The sequence below is a fragment of the Anas acuta genome, chromosome 3 (assembly GCF_963932015.1).
Source record: "Anas acuta chromosome 3, bAnaAcu1.1, whole genome shotgun sequence".
Taxonomy (NCBI): Eukaryota; Metazoa; Chordata; class Aves; order Anseriformes; family Anatidae; genus Anas; species Anas acuta.
In genome coordinates, this window is record NC_088981.1 from 61,755,268 (window position 1) to 61,777,887 (window position 22,620).

Here is a 22,620-nt window from a genome sequence, read left to right on the forward strand (position 1 = left end):
TCTCTTTATTTCATCATCTGACTTACTAATGATTAAACTGAGAAGAAAATATTGAATTTATCTGCTCCCAATATATTTGGTTAAGTACCATTTCATTAAAGGCACACTCTGTTCCTCTTTGACTATTTATTTCAGTTCCAACTTGCAAGAAAAAAACAAAAACCTTCATATGCTAACATTTACATTTAATTACAACATCTTTTCAAAAAGTGAATATTTAAAACAATACTTTGGGATTGTTTCAAGATGTCTGCTTACATGCATTTTTTCTTCAAGGATACTGAAAATAAAGTTTTCATTTGCCTATTATGATTTATATTTTCTGTCACATAAAATCCCGCTCTCTACAATCTTCTGCTATGCTGAACACTAACTATCCTGTTCACCTAGTAACTGCCTAAGTTTTGAATAAAAATTCTGTTGGGAAGCTCTATCACTTTATCTGTGACCACTGTACTATTTCAGACTACTATTGCATGAAAGAGTTACCTGCTCTGCCTCATGATATTGCCATGAGTAGCCTTAATAAGAATGTAATGAACATCATACAACACATTCAGGAAGTCTTCCCGGGATACAGCTCTATTTGGTCTTGAGTCATCTCCAAAATGTTTCCAGGTGAAATCTGCCTGGGACACTGTCCTATTGACTCCTGGGTTATCATGATAATATTCCCAGGGCACAGTGTTTTTTCCTCTTTGGTCATCTCCATAATATTCCCATTCATGCTGAAAGACAACAAACACAGATAATTCTATAATTATTAACGGTATTAAAAAGAACCAGTTGCTTATGTTACGGAAAAAAAGAGATAGAAGCATTACCTCTGTCATCTCTATCTCATGCCTTGTCAGCTGCCCAATCAGAGGGGCTGCCATATGCCGGGCAATAATTCTTGTATGGGTAGGAGGGCCACCTCTGATGATTACTTGGGGGTAATAAGTAGTAAAACCTGTTTCTTCTCGTGCTTCAAAGTAGATTGCATATTTCAGTTTCCCTCCATAAGCAGTCAGCTAACAAAACAAAACACAAAGTACAAAAAGAAATCTCATTTTCAGTTAGCTAAAAATAAATTCCTGGGTATATGTAGAAACTAGATACACTCTGCACATAATCTGATGAATGCACGTGTAGTATAAAATAGTAGTAAGTGTTTGGGGAACTATCTGGGAATAAGGGCTGTGTTCAAAAATACCCGTCATCAATTTGTCATTGGACATTTGTCATTGTTTAATACAATGTGTACATTGCATTAAACAACAACAACAAAAAAAAAGTGTTAGCTAGTTCTTTTTGTTTGTCTTAGTGTTCCCAGAAGTTTGTGTTTAGAAAAAGGAATATCTACACACTCCTAAGCCAAACCAAGAAGTATAAAAAGTCCAAAATAAAACATAAATACAGAGGTGCACAATAAAAACCTTCAAAAGAAGGTTTATTTCAGTCATTTTTTCCTCTGTGACTTACAAAGATCTGGCATTGTATCTTAAAATGGAAAGAAACACAAAGTTACAAGAGAGTTATATTAGTTAATGAAGCTTATTTTTTTAATTAAGGTTTTTATGACAAAATATATCCTGTAAAAAATAGTACATGTGAATACCTATTTTAAAACAGTGTTTGTTACAGACTTACAGATTTCCATGGTAATGGAGACAAGTACTTTCTACTGTGTGATGACATGCCCAGTGGAAGGGAAAAAAAGGTATTGTGAAACACAAATATATAATACAAGAATATGTAAAACCATGTCAGTATTCAGTGGAATCTAATGTTTACCTTTCGTCCTTCAAACTGTTCTGGAAGTCTCCAGTAAACAGGTTCTGAACGGAGAACTTGCATCACTTGCTCTATATTTGCTACTATTTCAGGAGGCTGGAATGCTATCCCTGAAAGAGTGCTGTGCTGAAGGTTTTCATCCACCAGTGGCAGAATCATTTGCTCTGGCTTCAAGGTCACCTATGTATGTTCAAAAGAATCAAGAAGAAAATCAAGACTGTTTTTCCCCATGAAAGAATATCAGTGTTAGTCTTTACATTTTAACTCTTAAAATGTTGCTAGGGAATTTCATTTCACATCATGAGCCATTTGTCAAAAAACGGTCTTATTACTCCTTCAGATATGGAGAAAGGGTGTTAATAATGACTTCTCCCTCAAGCTTTTTGCATCCTGTCCTCATGTTAACAAAGAATGTACTAGCACCGGTTGAAATAGTTTTATTAGTGACTGATCCAATTAATTTTATTAATGTGATTTTCATAGTGCTATTTCAGTCTTGGGCCTCCTTTGTTCAGAGTGTGAGAAACATACATTACAATGAAGCATACATCTCACTAACACTTAACATACATCACTAGGTTTTGTGGAACACAGTGTCTGATCCCTTTGTACTTTTATGCAATAGTCAAGCTAAGTGTTCTATGATTAATGCAGACAGTGAGGGCTCAGGGTTTATGCAACCAAATTCAGATCTAATAAAAACATAAAGATGCTAAAGATGCTATGTAGATGTTTGTAAGTTTTTTTTTTTTTTTTTGACTTGTTGAGTCACAATAGCCTGATACAGAAATCATTAATTTTGATCAAAAACTGTAATAATTGCCTTAGTAATTCTGTGCAGATAAAAGTATCACAGAAAGGGATGGTATCAAAAGTGCTGCCTCCTAAAGAGCTAGGAAATGGAAGAAAACTAATTCAGAATCTTATCCCTAACAGTCATCCCATCAACAGACTGTTCATGAGATAGGGATCAGGTAGTGAGGAATCACCCAAGCTCTGTGCTGTACTTTAAGCATTTTGGTATTTCCATTTACATCAGCATCTATGCACTGACCAGACATTGAAGCATTCCCAGTAATTGCCATCCCTAAGTGAGGTTTCCTGATTTCTAATGGCATTTGAGGCACCTGAGAGCATTTGAAATGGCCACTAGCAGGTGGAAGAATCCACTGTCACCCAATTTACAAATTTGAATCAATTCTGAAATAGATCAGAGTTCCAAAAAACAGCTGAGATGTGTACATACACTTGTTTAGATGTGAGCATAAATACGAGAGTAAATACTGAGAAACTGAGACACACAATATGATCAGGAGGTTTAAATTATCTTTTTGCATTGTGCTGCCACAAAGATCAAAGCACAATTTTCTAGAACTGTGGCTGTCATGAAACTTGACTAAATTTTATAACTTAATAGCCTTTTACAGCCTTTCCTCTCCATCCTACCAGCATACGATTGGCAAAACTTAAATAGTGAGAAAAACTGGGCCAGATCATTACACATTGCTTCATCCAGTGAGAAAGGAAAGATGTGCTATTGGCTTGAATGATGATGAAAAGAATGGGTGCCTTTCAACTGAGAGATGTGAACCCTTTAGCAAGAGATTGCACCTCGATGATATTCACCCTAAGGTACTGTTATCCAATTGATGCTTGCAGATGAAACAAGTCAGGGTATTGGCTGATTTGCACTAGGCAGACTTTCCCTCTACAGTTGACATGTAGATGTGACAGACTATACACAAGGACTGAACAAGACATTTTTTTGTTTGTTTAAATGCAACTAGGAGCTGGCACAGCAGCAATGAAGAGCAGTGGTCTCAATGTGTGTTTTGTGCTTACTGTATAGGTAAATGGAGACATTCAGTCTGTCTTACTTGACAGTCTGGTATAGGTCTCAAGGCCCTTTTCCACACGAGGGTTGAGAGCTCTTTGTTTGCTCTGATGGCCTACACCCTCCCATCCCAAATTTAAATATAGCAGCATATTCAGTAGGCTCTTTTAAAAATAATAGTAAGTTTTTAAAAAGCAATGAAAGTAAATTGCTTAGTTGAACTATGAAAAATCTATGCTGGACAAGTACCTACAACCCTTGAATACACCTGGGTAAACTGTGCATCATATACCAGGGATTGTGTTACAATGCACTAGAACGCATAATTTCTCCACACAACTAACTTGCCCTTTCCTAGGTTTAACAGCTTTACTTTGGCTTGACATCTGCTATCCTATCACTAGTTTTCTCATCTACTTAATTACTTTTAATGCTTTGACCCGGTTTGTCTAATGGAACATACTACTCTCTCCACTTCTCAAACTACAAAGAGGAAAATGACTGCTTAAATGTTTGGCCATTTTCTAGCTACCTCTCAGTGCCTGACTAAAAGATGCCAGCAGGAAGCAACATTATCACATTACATGGCTCAGCAGTTCACTACTCACCCACACACGGATCAGCCCCCTTGCCTCACTGCACTGTGTAGTCAGGCCAAAGCAATAGCAACTGCTGCAGCCAAGTGGGTTTCTGGCAGAGAGACCAAATGTGCCAGACTTGCACCTGTCACAGTGGACACCTTCCACATTAACCTGGAATAGAAAGAACATCAGAAAAAAATAGGAGGGGAAAAGGGAATGAGAAACAAGCCTTATTTAGAGGCAATAATAAGAAAAATAAAATTGAACAGTATTAATAATGGTACAAAATTAAATCATAAGTGTAAGGAAATATTCAAGGAGCTTTACAGCTTTCTATCATGTGTGTATGCAAATATAAAAATTAATATAACAGAGACATTTGCATTTGTTTCCACCGAGTAACTCTGAGCAATGGATGCTGGCTGCTTAATGACAATTGCAAGCATGGAAACATCAAATGGCACTTTGGATATGGCAAGCTCAATAACTGATTGATATGATAAGAAAAAAAATATGTCCTTCTGAAACTGCCAGGGTTAATCAAACCTTTTTTTTTTTTTTTCATAGGAATTAGTTTTGACAAATTAAAGTATTTAAAGTACTGTACTAAATGTTCTTACTGAGAAACATACTTTAATGGAAATATTCTGGAGAAAAGCTTTCCCTTCTCTATCTGATTGTTTTCCACATCATTGAACTGTATTAACAAGGCTGAAATGTTTCACTGTTGTAATGTCAGTGCTTTTATTTTCATTTTTCAATTAGTCCAAATAAAAAGCTATACCAGATAGGGCTAGATACATGTTAATTTATCCATGACACTTTAAAATGGTTCTCATACCAAGAACACGGTATTTTAAAAAATTACCAATATAAACGCAATGGTTGTCTTTTTTTTTTTTTTTTTTTTTCTTGACAGTAATACCAAGAAGGCAATCTAAACAACAAAATCAACTTTCCAAACTTATAAGGAAACCAACACTGTCCCTGAGGATTTACCATTTTTAACCCTCTTCTCCACATGTAACAATGAGCAAATAAGCTTACACTGTATTTAGCTTAGATTTTGATGCTTTTTGTCAGGACTGACAAAAGGAGCTCCCAAGGCTTTCAAAGCACATTTTTTCTAGCTATAACGGCAGGTTTAAGTAGCATTTATTACCCTTTTATAAAGATTTTGCATCTTCAATATATAACTCTTTCAGAAAAGCTAGTCAAAATGTTAACCAACCCTAGATTTAAACTCTGAAGAAAAAAGAGGCAAACAAACAAAAATCTGTTGACTGAATACAGTAGTATTTGCTCATTTTTCTGTCATAAATTGTGAGTTTTATTTGCTTTGCATTGTTTCATATCAATGTGGTTTCTCATCATTAAACATCAGTTAAATATATATTATTAATTTGCATTCACAGAAACATAGAGCAATATTCTGCCTTAAAAGAATCAAAAATGAAACATTTCTATTTAAAAATGACATAAAACTCCATTATTTCTATTTAGTGCTTGCAGGACCTACAAGAAAGACACTGACAAACTGGAGCTAACTCAGAAAAGGGCCACCAAGATGGTTAGGGGGGCTGGAGCACATCATATATGAGGAGAAGTTGAAATAATTGAGACACTTCTATTTTTCCCTTTCAGTGGATGACATAGGACAGATAGCACTGCTCATTAGTCTGAGAAACAACTTTTTCTCAGACTGCCTTTGCCAACAATTCACTCACTTCAAACTTGTTATCGTCCAGTCATCAAATGAATCAGGGTTTAGGAAACAGAACATGATATGTTCTTTTCAAACACACCAGAGAAATGGGAAGGCGGTCAAGCAGTTTGCACAGAAGTTGTAGAATCTCCATCCTTGGAAATAATACCTCAGCAGTCTCTTTCAAACAAGGGGCTGACCTTGATGATCTTCCTTGGTCCCTTCCAACCTAATTGGTTCTACAGTTGAGCCTATGCTTTAAACTCAGAATGAAGTGACTGGTGTGCAATTAGCAAAAGAATTACCTGGCAATTATATCATTAAAATTCATCTTTCCATTATACTAGCTCGTTGTACCAGGGCAATCCCTGAAGAAGAACAAATTAAAATCACAAAAGGAATCTCTTAAGGTCATTTTCAAAAACCTCCTCCCTGAGGAGGATCAATGCTAGATCGGGCTAATCACTAGCAAATGTTTGAAAACCTGCAAGAATGGGAATTTTACAACCTGTATGGGTAATCTGTTTCAATGCTGCGTGACCCTTCTAGTGATTTTTTCCCCAATATTCAATCCAAAATTCCCAAGCTGCCATATGCAGCTGTCATGCTTAGCACATCTTTTGCTACCATAAAAAAGGACTCAAATCCATCATGTTTGCAGCGACACTTTAAAGTTGCTGTAGGCTGCTATTGCATTTTTCCTCAGCTTCTTTTATCTATTTATTTAATTGCAGACAAGAAGAGTCCAGCTCCCTCAGTATATATTTAGAGATCATCTGCTTTAAGTTTCATTTTAGCCCTTCTCAGCATTCTTGTGTCAAAACTTAAAACTGCCATTTCCAAATGCAGTCTTATCAGCTCTGAGTAGAGGAGGATAAAGACTTGCCTTCATCTGCTGGCCAATCTCTTCCCTAATCAGCTCAGTATGCAGCTTGCCTTCCCCCTGTACTTGACTCTGGTGAGGCTGCACCTCGAATAGTGCGTTCAGTTTTTGGGCCCCTTACTACAAAAAAGACGTGTCCAGAGAAGGGCAACAAATCTGGTGAAGGGCCTGGAACACAAGTCTTATGGGGAATGGCTGAGGAAATAGGCCTAGAGAAAAGGAAGCTCAGGGGAGACATATCACTCTCTATAACTACCTCTATGGATTGCATTTCTACTGTTCAGTACATCAATGTCTACTTCCTTCAAATCAGCAATATCCTCAAATCTGCTGATGGTGAATCCTGTCCCATCACCTGGGTCAATGATGAAGACATTGGCCCTAGGCCAACTCTGCTTGGTGGTTACCAAACTGTGGTTGGCTGTTACCAACTGGATTCAAACCACCCTTTAAGCCCAGTAATCCAGACAATTTTGAACCCATGTAAGTGTGCAGTTCTTCTAAGAAGAATTCCAAATAAGAAGGGTGTGGATGATGATTTCAAAAGTCTTGCTGAAGTCACCACTTCAGTGATCTTGTATTGTATGCAATCTACTCAGAAGAACAGATACTATTGCAGCGAATTCTACTCATTTTACTGATCGGTGTTGACTCCCTCTAAGACAAGGTACGATAAAGAAGTAGCTCTGTGGCATATTGTTATTACTGATGTGTTTGCTTTTAATTTGCCAAATGTCTGAACAAGAATCATACTGAATGTTTTAAATTGGCAATAGTTCTGTAAGACCAAGAAACAATATAAAGGCAGAGGAGAGCCTAAGAGGATGCTATCCTGGCAAGTGTCAGTGTGTGAAAAAACAACTGATGAGCAGTTAAGTCTTTATGTTAGACTCCTCCCACAACAATTAGCAAATGCAGTACGACAAACAACTAGCTTTGTTTGCAGGCATTGTAAGAATACCCAAGTACAAATGCCAAGGAATGTTGGAGTAAATTTCTCAGCGTCAATAAGATCAGCTTACAACCTTCATTGTCCTACCTTGCAGTTGCACTGGCCAGTACGATCAACACATGAGCATTTCCCCAACTCTGTCTCACAGGTCTGTGGATCAGTCCCTGAGTGGACACACTGACAAGCAATACATTGTGGATAGTTCCAGTAACCCAACCTGCACTCAGTGCATTTATCCCCTGAGAATTCTGGGCGGCAGAAGCAACAGCCTGTATTTAAGTCACACTGAGAACTTAGGGCTCCAACGGGGCTGCAGTCACAGGACTGAAAAGAGAAACAAGGAGAAAATTTCAGCTTTGCTCTGAAAAACAAACAACAACAAAACAAAAAGCATACAAAAACAACAACAAGAAAAAAAAAAACAACACCCACAATGCAGATCTTTCAAGTTCTGACAAATAGTTTTTACACAGCAATGAACTTCCACTGTCCAAATGTAATTTTCAATTATATGGCTAGGCATCTATCTTTATTCAACAAGGGCCTAGCAATTACACTAAAAACACTAAAAATTATACTTAAAACATTTATAATGCTATTTTTTTTGAACACAGTTTACTTATGACTGATAAATTAGGCAGTGAAGTGAAATGAAATAAATCCAACATGATCAAGGACAACTCTGCAGACAAAGTTAACCTAAGAATTTTAAATGTCCTCTAAAAAGTTCTTTCTATGCAAGTCCTATGCAGGGCATGTTCAGACCACTCTACTAAAACTGGAATTGCTCAGGAGCAGGGGTCCCAGTGGAATCTAGTGCATTGATTATTATTAATCCATCAGGCTAACTACCTAACTTCTGATAGTTACCTAGATAGCTAGGTAACTGTCAAGAAGGATGATAGCAATTTATATGGTATGGGATACCGATATTTAGTCTTCTGGTGTACTGGGAAGTAAACTTGCTCACAGAACAAGAGTTTCACAGGCAGACATGCAGAGAAATAGGTAATTTTCCAAGGGATCTAGATATTCAGTACAGAAGCAAGTAGCTGAGAAAGCTGCAGGCTCCTGAAGAACAGAAGAATCCCTCAATGCTATTACTGTGACTGTACTACAAAGTTAGCACAGGACATTCACTGTGATCACTGGCGTGACAAGAATCTCATATGAATAAGTTCAGCTTGCAGTAGCAAACTCGGTGCCAGCAGTACAGGTTACCACAGTAACTGACATGGATAGACTTGCTAAAATTAAGGACACAAAGCTGAAAAAGAGAGGAGGAAAATGAATCTACATTTTCTAAGAAAATTTGTTTATTATATGAATATTTACAGCATGTTTTTTCTGCTCTGAAAAGACCATTTATAAAGGAAGTGATTATACAAGAAATATTCAAATTAAATTTTTACTGAATGCAAGAGAAACTGTTTAACTACTGGTTAAATGTTAGACTGCCAGACAACTACCTAACCTAAGAAATGAAACCTTGCGACAGAAAGAACCTTATTCTACAAGATACATTTGAACATAAAGCTTAGAAAGCAAATTGTTCACCATACACTGAAATAGTTCAGTGTACAATATCAAAACCTAAATTACAATCAGTTGTTATGCTTGTTTAAGCAGTTTTATGTAAAGCTCTCTATCCTCCCGATTTACAACAGCTCTGGAAATCTTCTACAAAGAGTATGAGCGGGAGATTCACATCTCACTTTGCAGAAATTAGCTGCAATATACTGAAAGAGATGTGGGCTGATAGATCATTATTAATTTAGATGGTGCCATGGAACTGCCATACTAATGTGCTCACATAAAAGACAATCGGAGAATATACTCCAGAGCTCAAACAGAGGTCTTCAACCTCATTAGGCTGGCTTCAGAAGCCAAGAGTCTATATCACAGCAGCACAACAGAGGTTTCACAAGAGGAGTTTTCTGTCCATATAGAAAAGAAAACGTTCTTGATAATTAGTTTGCAACCTCAGCTACATGACAAACAGGCTTTTAAGAAAGTGCATTAATAGCCATGTTCAGGCAAGACAGTTTTTTGGAGTAATTGCAGCACTACTATAAATACCTCGTCATCAATAAGAAAGGCAGAGGGAAGGCATTTGAACTTAACACAACATTCATTGTCACTAGTTTTCAGCCTTAACTGAATACTGTTCCACTTAACTCAGGAGTATGATGTTATCAATAGCTTTCATGGCCTCTGTGATATGCTATTATTGTTTTCCTATTTCTCGTCCCTTCTTCCCACCCCTTCAGACTTTTTCAAAACTTGGTTGAACACTGGAATAAGAAGGATTTACAGGCTAATGAAAAGGCTTATTTTCCTTTTTTAAAAAAATAGTAAGAAAACACATTTTACTGCTAAAGTTGCTGTTTATTTTCTTCTCTCTTCACTGTCTCTTAGGCACAAGTTGAAGCACTTCCCAAGTCAAATTCAAGTATAAATCCCCACTGACATCACGGCTAGGGCTAAAGTAAATTTATTCTGTAAAGGCACTCTCAGTTACCTGAAGCTATATGTCTCTGCCATGTATAATATTTTGGTAATTTCCTCAATCATGTTAAACACAGCTATAACAACAGAAATCAGTCTCGAGCAGGGCACAGATTGAGCATGACAAAAATACAGTATAATCAGGGTGTTTGGTGTTACAGGCTGCATACCCGAGAGAGGGAGACTGTTGCACTCCGCAAAAGATCACCAACACTAAAACCATAGTCTGACTGACACCGGAACTTGCAATGCAGAGACAAACAATGATGTACAAACCTAAAACTGTGTCCCAGCTACAAACTACTATATTAACCCAATGGGAAAGAGGTGACACACAGAGAGAAAATAGCGATCTGCTCACCTTGCAACCACGGACAATGTCGTGGCCCCAGTGGTTTGGTGCACACTTGTCACACATCTCTCCAATGGTATTGGGAGGGCAGATACAGCGGCCACTGACAGGATCGCAGTTATTACCGAAGCGTGAACAGTCGCAGGCTTCATGGGAGACAGAAAAAAAAATAGAGCAGAGTGAAAGTTACCCCTTTACGTGACATCTGGAAAACAGGCTGTAACATGGTTAGGATCATTCCACCACAGACTGTACTGTGCAGTGAACTCCCAGTTATCTACAGAGATAGACAGGCAGGAAAGGCAGGGCAACCCCAGAGAAACTAAAACCAGAAGCAGTGCAGCTGAGATAACTGAGTTTGAAGGAATTACAAAGAGAACAGCGTATGAAAAAAGTAAGGCCCTGACTGCAGAAGGGCAGAGCCATCTAACATAGTGCATTCCCACGACAGCTGCCTGAGCATTGATGGTTCGATCTCTTGAAGTCCCTAATGATCTCTTGAAGTCCCTTCCAGGCCATGTTGTCTTGTGCAAGAGGCAACCTCTTGGCAGCCTCTGAACCCTCTGTGTTATGCCACCTCTCCCACAACTCCGAGACCATTTCCTGAAATTTTTGATGCTGTAAACAGATTTTTCTTATAGGGGAGAAAAGAGGTCTCAATTTCTTTTTTTTTTTTTTTTTTTTGCATCTTATTCCTTTTTTCAGACTACATCATTCCTCTTCTCACCAACACTTCCTAATCATTTAGGTCTTAGAGAAACTCTTTAGCTTGATTCATTTTCTTTCTGCAATAAATTTGTGAGAGAGAGATCTGGAGAAAGAGGCAAACCGTGTGAGCAACGTATTAAAAACGGAACTGGGAACACTGGAAGTAGACAAGGTACTTTCTCCCAGTAACCAGAAAACAACTGAATAATGAGCACATGCCCTGTCCTCATGCTCTCTGCTTATACTATGCATTCTCTGGTCTCTGCCTCTCACATCTGTGTAACAACTATTCCTCACAGATTTAAATACAGCTTTCATACTCAAGTACACAGTTAGGAAAAGACTGTATACAAGCAGAAAAAAATCAGTGGAATGTATGATAAAATCAAGGATTCTTTTTCTAATCATCATGAATGTGCTACAGCTCTGTCAGCGGGACAACAATGTCTTCAAAGGAAACTGGAATTCTTTGTAGATTTTATTCAATTAAAATAATTTGGGTTTGGAAGTGGTTCCAAAAGTGGCCTTTGATATTAAGGCATTTATTAAGGGAACAATTCATTGGTGACAAATGCAGATTCAAAGTATACAAGTGACTAGTTATGGAACACAAGACACCGAGTTGTTTTGAGGAGCAGAACTGGTGCGTATTTATTTGCATACCCACCCTCAACATTACCCCTGAGATCAGAGCAAAAGCATCATAGGCAACTTAGCACTTTCTGAGAACTAATCTGTCCCTTAGTATGGTTACAGGACAGTGTAACATAATGCTCCACTGCTGAGGGCTGCATTTGTGTTCATCGCCTTTATGATACAAAATAGTTTGATGCCCCTTGCATCAGTGTTGCCCCATTATGCAAATTTTCAAGAGGCATTTGGATAATGCCTTCAGTAACATGCTTTAACTTTTGGTTAGCCCTGAAGTGGTCAGGCCACATGATCTTTGTAGATCCCTTCCAGCTGAACTATTCTATTTTAAAGTAAAGGCAGGTAATGAAAGAGGTGCAAAGATGGAACTCATACATCTATATTTCAAACAATTTCAAACAACTTAATTTTTCCCCACCAGTGCTTCCAAAATGAGGTAACTAACGCAAAGAAGATGGTAAGTTTTGCCTCAGTCTTGCCAAAACAAGATGTGAAAACATGCTACATAGAATCTTTTAACACAATGTGGCTTGCAGATGTTTCAGAAATACATTTCACATCGGGAGACTAAAGCTTTTGAATGTAACTTCTAAGGGCTGGAGAGCAAGTCCTATGAGGAGCAGCTGAAGGAGCTGGGCTTGTTCAGCCTAGAGAAGAGGAGGCTCAGGGGTGACCTTATTGCTCTGTATAAGTACATTAAAGGAGGCTGTAGCGAGGTGGGGGTTGGCCTGTTCTCCCATGTGCCTGGTGACAGGATGAGGGGGAATGGGCTAAAGTTACGCCAGGGGAGTTTTAGGTTAGATGTTAGGAAGAATTTCTTTACTGAAAGGGTTGTTAGGCACTGGAACGGGCTGCCCAGGGAGGTGGTGGAGTCACCATCCCTGGAAGTCTTCAAAAGACGTTTAGATGTAGAGCTTAGGGATATGGTTTAGTGGGGACTGTTAGTGTTAGGTCAGAGGTTGGACTCGATGATCTTGAGGTCTCTTCCAACCTAGAAATTCTGTGACTCTGTGACTCTGTGGCTTCCAGTTCTTAGCAAAAATGGATTCAAAAGGTATGGGGGTTAGGGGGTGTGTGATACAGCAATAGTTTTTGTGGTTTTTATCATCATTAAAATAATATAATATGGATAAAAAAAATACAAAACGTTTGCTGCAAGCAATAGTGAAATAGGAAATTTTCTTGTATATTTACTACCAGAATGTCAACACTAACTGATGATTCTTTAAATTTTGGTTTTGTTTTGAACTTTATGATTTTTATTGGACAAATATCAACTTATATTTCTTTTGGATAGAAGCTAGATAAAAGAGGTATAATATTTTATTCAATACTTAACCATCACTCTAGTATTCATTTTTGTGCAATTCCTTCTTAGCATTATTTGATATACTTCTATTAAATTTATCATTTTCTCTGTGATTCATAATTTAATTTTTATTTATTTTTTTATTTCTTGTCATTTGAAGGAATACATGAAAGGCCTACTGTAAATAAATGAGGAATAAACAGCATTTTGAAAACAGAATTCTTCTCCATCTGTCGTAGTTACTTTGGAATTTCTAAAAATCTAATTTTCTTTAGCATGTTTAGCTGTTGAGGTTATTTAGAATACTTGATGACCACAGGCAGATACATTTTAATTTAAAATATTATTTGGATTTACACTACTTTCCCATGTCATCACTGTTCCTTAAACTTGGTCTTTTCATGTTTGATAAATGAGCAGTTAAAATCTTAATGTGAGATCTTGTTAATTGCCCTTATTTCCCTTTTCCAACTGTACGAAATTAACATTCTGTAATATTTCACAATAGTGATGTGCTTTTAAACTGTGAAATATTAGAATAAGAGAGTAATCATTAAGATCATCTATAGTTGTATGTTGTTTTTTTTTTTTGTTTGTTTGTTTGTTTTTTACCTCCCTCTCCATTTATGTGCTAAGATGCTTAGGACTGCAGATATCATTTGCAATTTACTTCAAGCTCTTTCAGTGCCTCAGTGAGCCTGCGAGCCAACCCTTCCCTTTTCCATGGTACCATGGTACTTTACAACATGGTAAACATTTTCTTAGCCCTTCCCTCTCATGGAAGACAATACCATAGAGTAATGTTTTAAGTTCTGATCTGTAAACCAGCATGGCTCAAGGTTTATCAGCTTTAGAGGTGAAGATGAGTGTTGCTGCACAGATGTGGGTCTCAAGGCCTAGAAGTTTCTTCCATTAAAAAAGGTAGTAAAAAAAGGCAGAGAGCCAGGCTCGCTGCTTCTGCTGCTTGCCTGAAGGAAAACGATGAGGACTAGGGTACTGGGGATGGTGATTACTGGTTCTGGAAAGAATACCACTGCTTTGGCCTGAAGAATGACAGCAGCAATGTCCTTGGTTTGTCAGCACTTAGCCATCAGCAAGGAATGCATTGTAGGGCCATCACCACCACTCTGTCATCCCAGCAGTCAACTTCACTAGACAAATATCTACAGTTCCTGTGATCAGACCTAAATTAATCTATGAGACATTAAAAATATAGCAAAGATTAAGTATTTCTCTGTGAGAAGACCTATGGGCTAGATTATTTTTGATCTAGCAGCCTGTATTGCTTTAAGGACACAAAGGATTTGTTTCAATGTTTGACCTTATTTCCAAAAGAACAAACACAAATGTAAAGAAATGTCTGGAAATATTTAACGTCTGATGCTAGAATTTCAGCACCTGGAAGAGCACACTTTTCCTGTACTTACACAATGGACGTAGTAAAGGTTTTTATCTGAAAATCTTGTTGTACACAAAAAGTATACAAGTAAGCAATTCTCTAAATATTACTGTACAGAAATTTAATAAAAAAGGATCAACTTTGTAAGGACAGTGAAAAAATTTGGGATAAAACTAGAATCATAGAATCATTCAGGTTGGAAAAGACCTCTATTCACATCCCTTCAAGCTGACATGAATTCATAAGCACCTTAATCAGCCTTCTATGATATCCTTGCCATAACTAAATTAGAGGAACTTTTTGGGCAGAAAGTATTTGGAGAAAAAGACACCCCTGTTCATTCCAAACATATGTATCTATAGCAGGAATATATAGTAAAATAGCAGGAATAGCTTCGACCTTTTCTTTTTGCCAATCACACTCCTTGCCAATTGACTGATTTACAAGGCTGTCTATGGAAACGCCTACCTGCCAGGAAATTTGTTAAGTAATCCAAAACCAGTTAACTTAGTAAGAAAGGAAATAGATAAATAAATAAATCTGCAATTGACCACAAAGAATTTACATACGAGTACAGCCTCCTTCTTCGAAGTTGTAAAACCCATGAGCACAGCGGTCACACTTCTTTCCTGTCACTCCTGGCTGGCAATAACACTGCCCATCTCCATCACAGTCAAAGGACTTGGAACCAAATGAGTTGCAGTTGCAGGGAACACATCCCCTTGAAGACTGTAAGCCAAATGTTTCAGGCTGCCACCAAGAAAGGAAGAACAATTAGTACATGGAAGGATTACCAGGAGAAAAAAGGAAAAGCTGAGGGTGTATGGAGACCAGGGTGATTTTTTCCTCTTGAACACTAAAATGCTACTCTTAACAAATTGAATTATAGGAGTGAAACAGGGGGTAAGAGCACTATATACCCTACACAGATGAAAAAGAATAAAAATTTCAGAACGTTACCAAATGTTATAATGAATGTTCCGTAGGCAACATACCTCCTATGAGGTTGTGTTTCCTTAAGCATGATTTCAACAAGGTTTTTATGTATGATCTTCAGACGGGCTTTCAGAAACTTTTCACTTAACCTAAATGGAACGATGGAGCTATACATTGGTGTCTGGCTTGTAAGATTATGTTAGGTAGAGTTAATTTCTAAGAGAATGAACACAAATTCTTAGCTATGAATGGACATTGATTCGACCAAACTCTATTTGTTCAGAGACTCTCTATCTCCTTTGACCATGGGCAATGGCCATATACAGTATTCTGTAACTCAGGGGTGTTTCTTCTGAATAATTCTTAGGAATAACTTTAGAAGAATGTGGATAGAATGCATTTGTTTGCATTAAAAGCAAATAATGGGATTTACTTATTTGAGATAAAAACTGTCTTTGGGGTAAGTGTAAGAATGAGATAATGACCATCTTTTTCTCTTACTATTTTCATTGACTTTTTTTTTTTTTTGTTTGTGCATTCAGTATTATAAAGTGCCTTCAGAATTACAGGAGATGTCATCAATTATAGTAATAAACTTCCCTGTGAGCTCAAATAGTAGAATGTAAAAAAGTATACTTGCAAAGAAGGGAAGACATCTTCATGTATATACTGCAGTGCGGACTTCCTCACAAATCTTCTAACCTACAGGCTGTATGGTTATTACAGAGGCCCCTAAGAGTACACTGTACTTGATATTTATTTATTTTTGAATTCAGTCTTGAACTAGAATGATTTAAGATGCAATTACTTTTCTACCTTTTTTTTCCTCACAAGTATGATGATTCTCAGAGAATACTGAAAACTATATCCTGTTAATAGCGTAAGTTGAATTTGATATTAAAACATTAAATAGCAAAAATCTATCAGAAAGTTTGCCAGGAAAGTAAAATGTTAAAAATGAGATATTAAAAAAATAAATTAAATCAATGGTAATGAATATGAATGGACTGAAGTGGAAGATAATTACCTTTACTGTGTACTACTGCGTGACCCAAACATGTGCTGTTTGGTTTTTAACCTAGTCTAGATCTGTACAAATTTTTCAAGTTTGCACTGTACAGACTTACATTTTCCATGGGTTTGCTTCCACAATTGAACACCTAATTTCCTGTATAGGTGAAATCCCAGAGAGTTCAGCAGGTTTCCACATAAAAGTTCTCAACCCTGAGCTCTGAGATTAATATTGAGGTTTCACATTCCCACAGAGAATTGACCAACACTCACCAGAATATAGGACCACACATACCACATGCAGCCAGGATTTGGCCTGAAGACTCATGCAAAACTAAGCAAATGCTTGATTATACACAGAATAAGGAATTACCCTGATCTTCATTTCCAAGTTCTATAATGAAATGTTTTGCCAATTACATGCTTCAGCTTGACAAAACACAGTGTATCAGAGAGAAAGGAATACTCAAACTCATGTAATTAAACTCCAATGTTCAATTAAATATACAGACTATCTCTAAAGATTTCTTCTGCACACGAATAAAATCTCAGAACTGCGAATATGCAAAAACCTCAGGACAGACAATCAGATTAATACAGTGAAGCAAACAATGCACAGCATGCAGCTCAGCTCTCAATAGAAAGTTTGATAGGATCTAATAAATTCTGTTTATAAGGGTGAAAAACAGAAAAACAGTCCAATACACTAGCACTCCACACTGCATGAAGCAAGAAAAGATCACTAGCATGCTGGGTTGTATTCTGTGATGAGCTTTGCAGAGTGAAAAACATTTTGATCAGTCATGCAGACCCCCAAGATAAGTCTCCACGTTGAGCCCTCAGCAAAGCTTGTTTATACACAGAAACTCTGAGAATCATATCTACTGAACAATAGGTAAGATCCTGGATGACAACAAAGAAACACAATAAATTTTCTTAGTATTGTATTATATTGTGTCTCTGCACCAGTGTATGTTGAGTATTTGTGTGGGCAATACAGTTATGTAATTTATGTTAAATAGGTAAAAGCTCACATTCGTCAAAGGAATCCATACAAGCAAACAAGGCATGAATCGTGGAGCCTGAGTGAGGAAAACTGCCAGGTATTTTTCAAACAAGATGCTTTTGGTAGCAGGGGAGAAAAAAAGAAAAACAAAGAAACAAAGAAACAAACAAACAAAACAAAAAAATCACCACATACTTAAAGCACTGCTCAGTTAGAAGCAGTTGCATCATAATTACATCACGTTAGGATATAAAAGAGTTTCTTCACTGGTATGTGACAAATGATGATAAGTGATAAACAATGAATACTACTATTATTTTGGAAATTGTATTCAAGTAACTAGCACTTGGCCTGGTCAAAATAAAAAATGGCTCAAACTGTCCATATTCACAAGTGAGAACTTTAAACAAGTCATGTTTGATGTTTCAAGGATAGATCTTAACACTTGCCTCTGGAGCTGATTCTTCTCACGAACTTGTAACTTTGGTTCTTGAATCATTAGAGAAGGAACTTTTGCTCTGCTGAAGGCCATGAATATCCCACTGATTTCACTGATGTATTACCCATACATGTTATTGTGCTGCTTTTGGACTTTTTCTGGTATTTGACTTCTGGCCTGTATTGATATTTGCACTATGCCAAATCCTGGATGTGGGAAAGTACCCTGAATGGCAGCCTATTTTCTGTGCCTGTGTGTTCCTTGATAAGTTCATGTATTGTAGCACGTTTATTTAAAGGGGGAAAACAAAGCAAAGCAAAACAAACCAAACCAACCAAACTAACAAACAAACAAAACTACCACACACCACAAGCAAATATGAGGTTTCAGCCCATGCAGTGCACACAGTTTGTGATTACCGGAGTAGCAGGCCGGTAAGCGCCCCGTGGGCACCCACTGGCACTGCTGAAGCCCCATCTGCGAGGGGGGACTCGGATCTGCTGACTGCTTCGTGCATTTTCTTTCAATTTAGGCACCTGTCTGCTGATTTCACAGCGTTTGCCCATGAATCCTGATTTGCAGATACATCTTCCTGACATATCACATTGCAGTGACATGGATCCTAATGCACTGCAGCCACAGGATATACAAAACAGCTTTTCTGGGGCCCAGAAGTAGCTGGGCTTTAAGAATGGAAAGTAAACACTGTTAGAAAGTATAGGCAGTGAAACTACACTGAAAAAAGCAAGAATACACAGGAATAAAGGCAATAGTAAACATAGATTAATTCCAAGCAACAGACAATATTGTATTAACAAGTCTGATATATTTTATATGTATGTTATACTATGTGTAGCAGATTTCATTGATACCAGTGATTTGGTATCAGAAGAGATGCCAGAAGAGAATGTTCTCCCCTGGAAAACCACGTCAAAAATTATGCAGCTTAAAGGGTGAAAATTATTCTTGTGGTTTTTACAGAAATATTGTGTACATGTACAAATATATGTGCTTTAAGTGTGCAAATAAATATGTGCATAGGGTGTTCTGAGGGCAGGGCCTAACCCGTGAGTCCTCATACGGAAACAGAGAAGCACACAGACACTTATAACATATTCCTTAGCAACCTAAAGAAATCTCTCTGTGAAAGTTCATGAAAAACATTTTTTTTTTTTTCAGTGATTTATGTGACAGCAAAGCAGCATCAAGGCAAAAGGCATTTTCACCAAAAATTATGCAGTATTTGGACAATACAAAAAGAACCCCTGAGAAAAAAAAAAAAAAAAAAAAAAAAAAAAAAGTAATAGCAGAATAATCACAGCAGGAGTAAACGAGCTTTCTGCTTTTTTGAATACCAGATGCTATCAGATATTTTGCAACTTTTTTCATGGAGGGATTTTTACCCAGAGGTGCAATACTTTTAACTAATTTATATCAAAATTTCAAAATATGAAATGTACGTACCATACAAAAAATGCACTTATATGTATAGTGAGGCTTAAAATATATTCAATGCATACAAAAGGAGATCTTTTGTTCTGTGTTTTGTTCTAGAAAAGCTTTGAAAAACGTTTTAAAAACAGCCTTTTTATGTTTCTCTTTGTACATAAGAACAATTCCTATCTGTTCTTTACATGAAAAAAAAAAATCAACAAAAAAAGAAAAAAAAAAATCTGGAACCAGACTGTACTTGGTTATGTCAAGCAGGGAAGCAAATTTAAACAAAGCATCACTCCTCATCACTCACCTTGCACATGTCACACCGGCGACCGATCACGTTGGCTTTACACTCGCACTGGCCTGTCTTGGAGTCACAGATCTCCGATATGGATCCATTGATGTGGCATTGGCATGCTACAGACAGATAAGGTGAAGCTGTTAATGTATTTCCAGAACATGTATGCTACTGAAGCTAGCTTTAATAGCCAAATGTCTACAGTGCAGCTTTTGCTGTCCTGAGGAACCCAAGAAAGCAGGCCTGAGGAAAGCAGGTGGCAATAAACGTTTACCTACTCACAGTAACGTGGAATTAGGTTCCCAATTATTGCCCTGAGAAATTTTGCTTTGACTTCATAAAACAACCTGTTTTCTATACACCTCTCAGATCAAAAGAGGATGTTTAGACAACATTACTGAGGGTGTAATGAAGAAGTTAGAAGGTTTCAGAAGAGTAACATCTTTGCCTTTATGCTTTAATAAGTACTAAATTTGGGGGCAAATGGGGTGGTGGGGAACTTCAGTCTCAGAACAGCCAGGTCACTGTCCCAAAACTTGCAATGGGCAGGGTGACACTGAGGAAAAAAGGGGCATAGACTCTTCCCCATGGTCTCCATGGGATTTAGCTATAGTAGATACTGCTGCATCAGCTGGTCCTGCTGCCCTGGAGTTCAGCCCATGTCCATATGCTGGGTGGGAAGAGAAGGAATGAGATGAAGATTGCCTCCAAGTGCCTTCTTATGGAGCAGTAACATCTTCACTCAAACCCCGGGCTGTCACAGGCATGACCCTGGAGTACAGCTGAAAAATAGACTGAGCGTTACCTGCTCCAATACCTGACCAGTACCTTTGCCCCTGCAACAGCATCAGAGCTTGCAGAAGAAATGTAACCCAACTGACCAGCCTAACTTGTCACAGAACTTGCCTAGGAATTTAAAACAGCAGTGAGAAGGAACTGCTTTTTTTTATTAAAAACAACAACAACAACCACCACCAACCACCACTGCTTTTAGTTCCTAAATGCTGATGTGTTGGGAGAAGATAAATATTTGGGAAGCTTTCTATAACCCTTTATGCCCTTTGACCACAATTCTTTTGGCATGTAGAGATTAGAAAAATCCCTTCAGCACTCAAAATACCAAAAGGAGGGACACAACTGTGTGTCACAGCAACTCTTGACTGTTCAGGCACCAATTCCATTAGCAGAAACTAGTTCCTGTGTGTTTTTTTTTTTCCCCAGAGGGGAATGAATCTACATCTCTATATTTATTACCAATCTACTTTGTGAAACAGGCTGCAATCCAGATTTTCCCTTCTTGCAGTGCCCTGACATGTGTTGATCTTTTTCTTAACTTGACAACTTCATTTTAAGAAACACTTGAGAGCCTCAACAATTAACACATGGTGGTCACATGCTTGCATGTCACAAGGTGCCACTAGAGACAAAGCGGTTATGTTTTTTTTCTATATAAAGACTATTACAAGAGGATATTCTTCATGACTTCATTGGACGTATTATACTGTGAATTGAAAGGATCTTTTTCTGGTTTTCTCCTCACTTTTGAGGTATTATGCACAAGCTACTTCTTTTGTATGAAGGTGACTTTATGGCTTGCCAGTCTGTTCACGTCCTTATTTCTCAAATATTTGCAAAGATATTATCTTTGAGAGCACATAACAACAATATAGTACAAAGATAAGCATACAATAAACTAAAAAGAAATAAATAGAAATATTTTGGGCTCTCTTCTCAGTCTGGTAAATGATGCTCACCTCTTTTTTGTATGTATCCCTCTTTCTTACCAACTAACATAATATTTATGTTTTAATATTACTGATAATCCAAACTGTGCACAGCAATGACTATTATGTATACACATTTAGAGTATCTTCCTAATTAGAATGGTCAACAGTGAAAGATGATGTGTAAGCCCAAACACACAAAAACACAATTATCAATGCAAATTAACAGCTAGTATTTCACCAACTTTTTTATACAGATCTCAAAAACCTAAGTCTTTCTATATTGAATCTTTTCAATTATCAGGAATATGAAATCACAAGAATAATAAAAAATACTGTTTTTATAAACTGAGTGTAATACTATATATTACTTCAAATGACATATCATAATACTCAATATAATTGTTATATATTCTTATAATACAATACAAAGAAATTTGTCTCACTTTCTCCCAAAATGACACTAAAGACCTGTCTTATTCTCTCTTGATTTGTATAAATATTTGAGTTTGTATTTATAATCAACCTACATGCTTATTCCCCTCCAAGAGTTATACCTATGCACTGGTGCATAAGCACACTTGAATATTTCCTTTAATTCATCTCATGTTACCTAGCTCTACTACCATCAGCACAACCTCTAGCTATTTGCTTCAGCACACTGTGCTGTTTCACAACAAAAAACAACTTACAAGAATCAAATCAAATAAGCCTAGGACATTTGCTCTGTGTTCTTAGATTTATTATTTTGTACAGATACACCAAGAAATTCAGAAATGCTATGGTGATATAAAGTTGTACTGTCATATGAAATGGTTAATGCACATGACGATGGCACTGTACTGAGAAAGAGCAAGGAACATTTCAAACAATAATTTGAGAGCAAAATTCATGCTTTGCAATACTCTTGGATTTGGCTTTTTAATAAGGAATGAAATTGAAAACAACAAAGTAAAGGCACAGTCCCACTGATATTGTAGCTGCAGGGCAAACTTCATGAAAGTCGGCAAAGGAAATAAGAAAATCATATGCAAAAAAAAGAAAACCCACATGAAAGGCAGAGAGTAGATGAATGCAAGGTAACTGTGAGCACAAGACTATGAATACATTA

At 37.2% G+C, this 22,620-nt stretch overlaps 1 protein-coding gene across 8 annotated transcripts in view; it reads right to left on the reverse strand.

Moving 5' to 3' along the window:
* LAMA2 (laminin subunit alpha 2) overlaps window positions 1-22,620 on the reverse strand; it is a 383,401-nt gene that overhangs the window by 120,227 nt on the left and 240,554 nt on the right. For 5 of the 8 annotated variants that reach the window (XM_068677471.1, XM_068677468.1, XM_068677470.1 and 2 more), the window contains 9 exons: window positions 19,798-19,904; window positions 18,470-18,733; window positions 15,228-15,408; window positions 10,601-10,737; window positions 7,819-8,055; window positions 4,219-4,362; window positions 1,777-1,956; window positions 825-1,013; window positions 490-728 (listed from right to left, as the gene is read on the reverse strand). In XM_068677471.1, the coding sequence (XP_068533572.1) occupies window positions 490-728; window positions 825-1,013; window positions 1,777-1,956; window positions 4,219-4,362; window positions 7,819-8,055; window positions 10,601-10,737; window positions 15,228-15,408; window positions 18,470-18,733; window positions 19,798-19,904 (1,678 nt within the window). The remainder of the gene's footprint in view (window positions 1-489; window positions 729-824; window positions 1,014-1,776; window positions 1,957-4,218; window positions 4,363-7,818; window positions 8,056-10,600; window positions 10,738-15,227; window positions 15,409-18,469; window positions 18,734-19,797; window positions 19,905-22,620) is intronic. The other 3 variants (XM_068677473.1, XM_068677476.1, XM_068677474.1) reach the window with 1 other exon arrangement.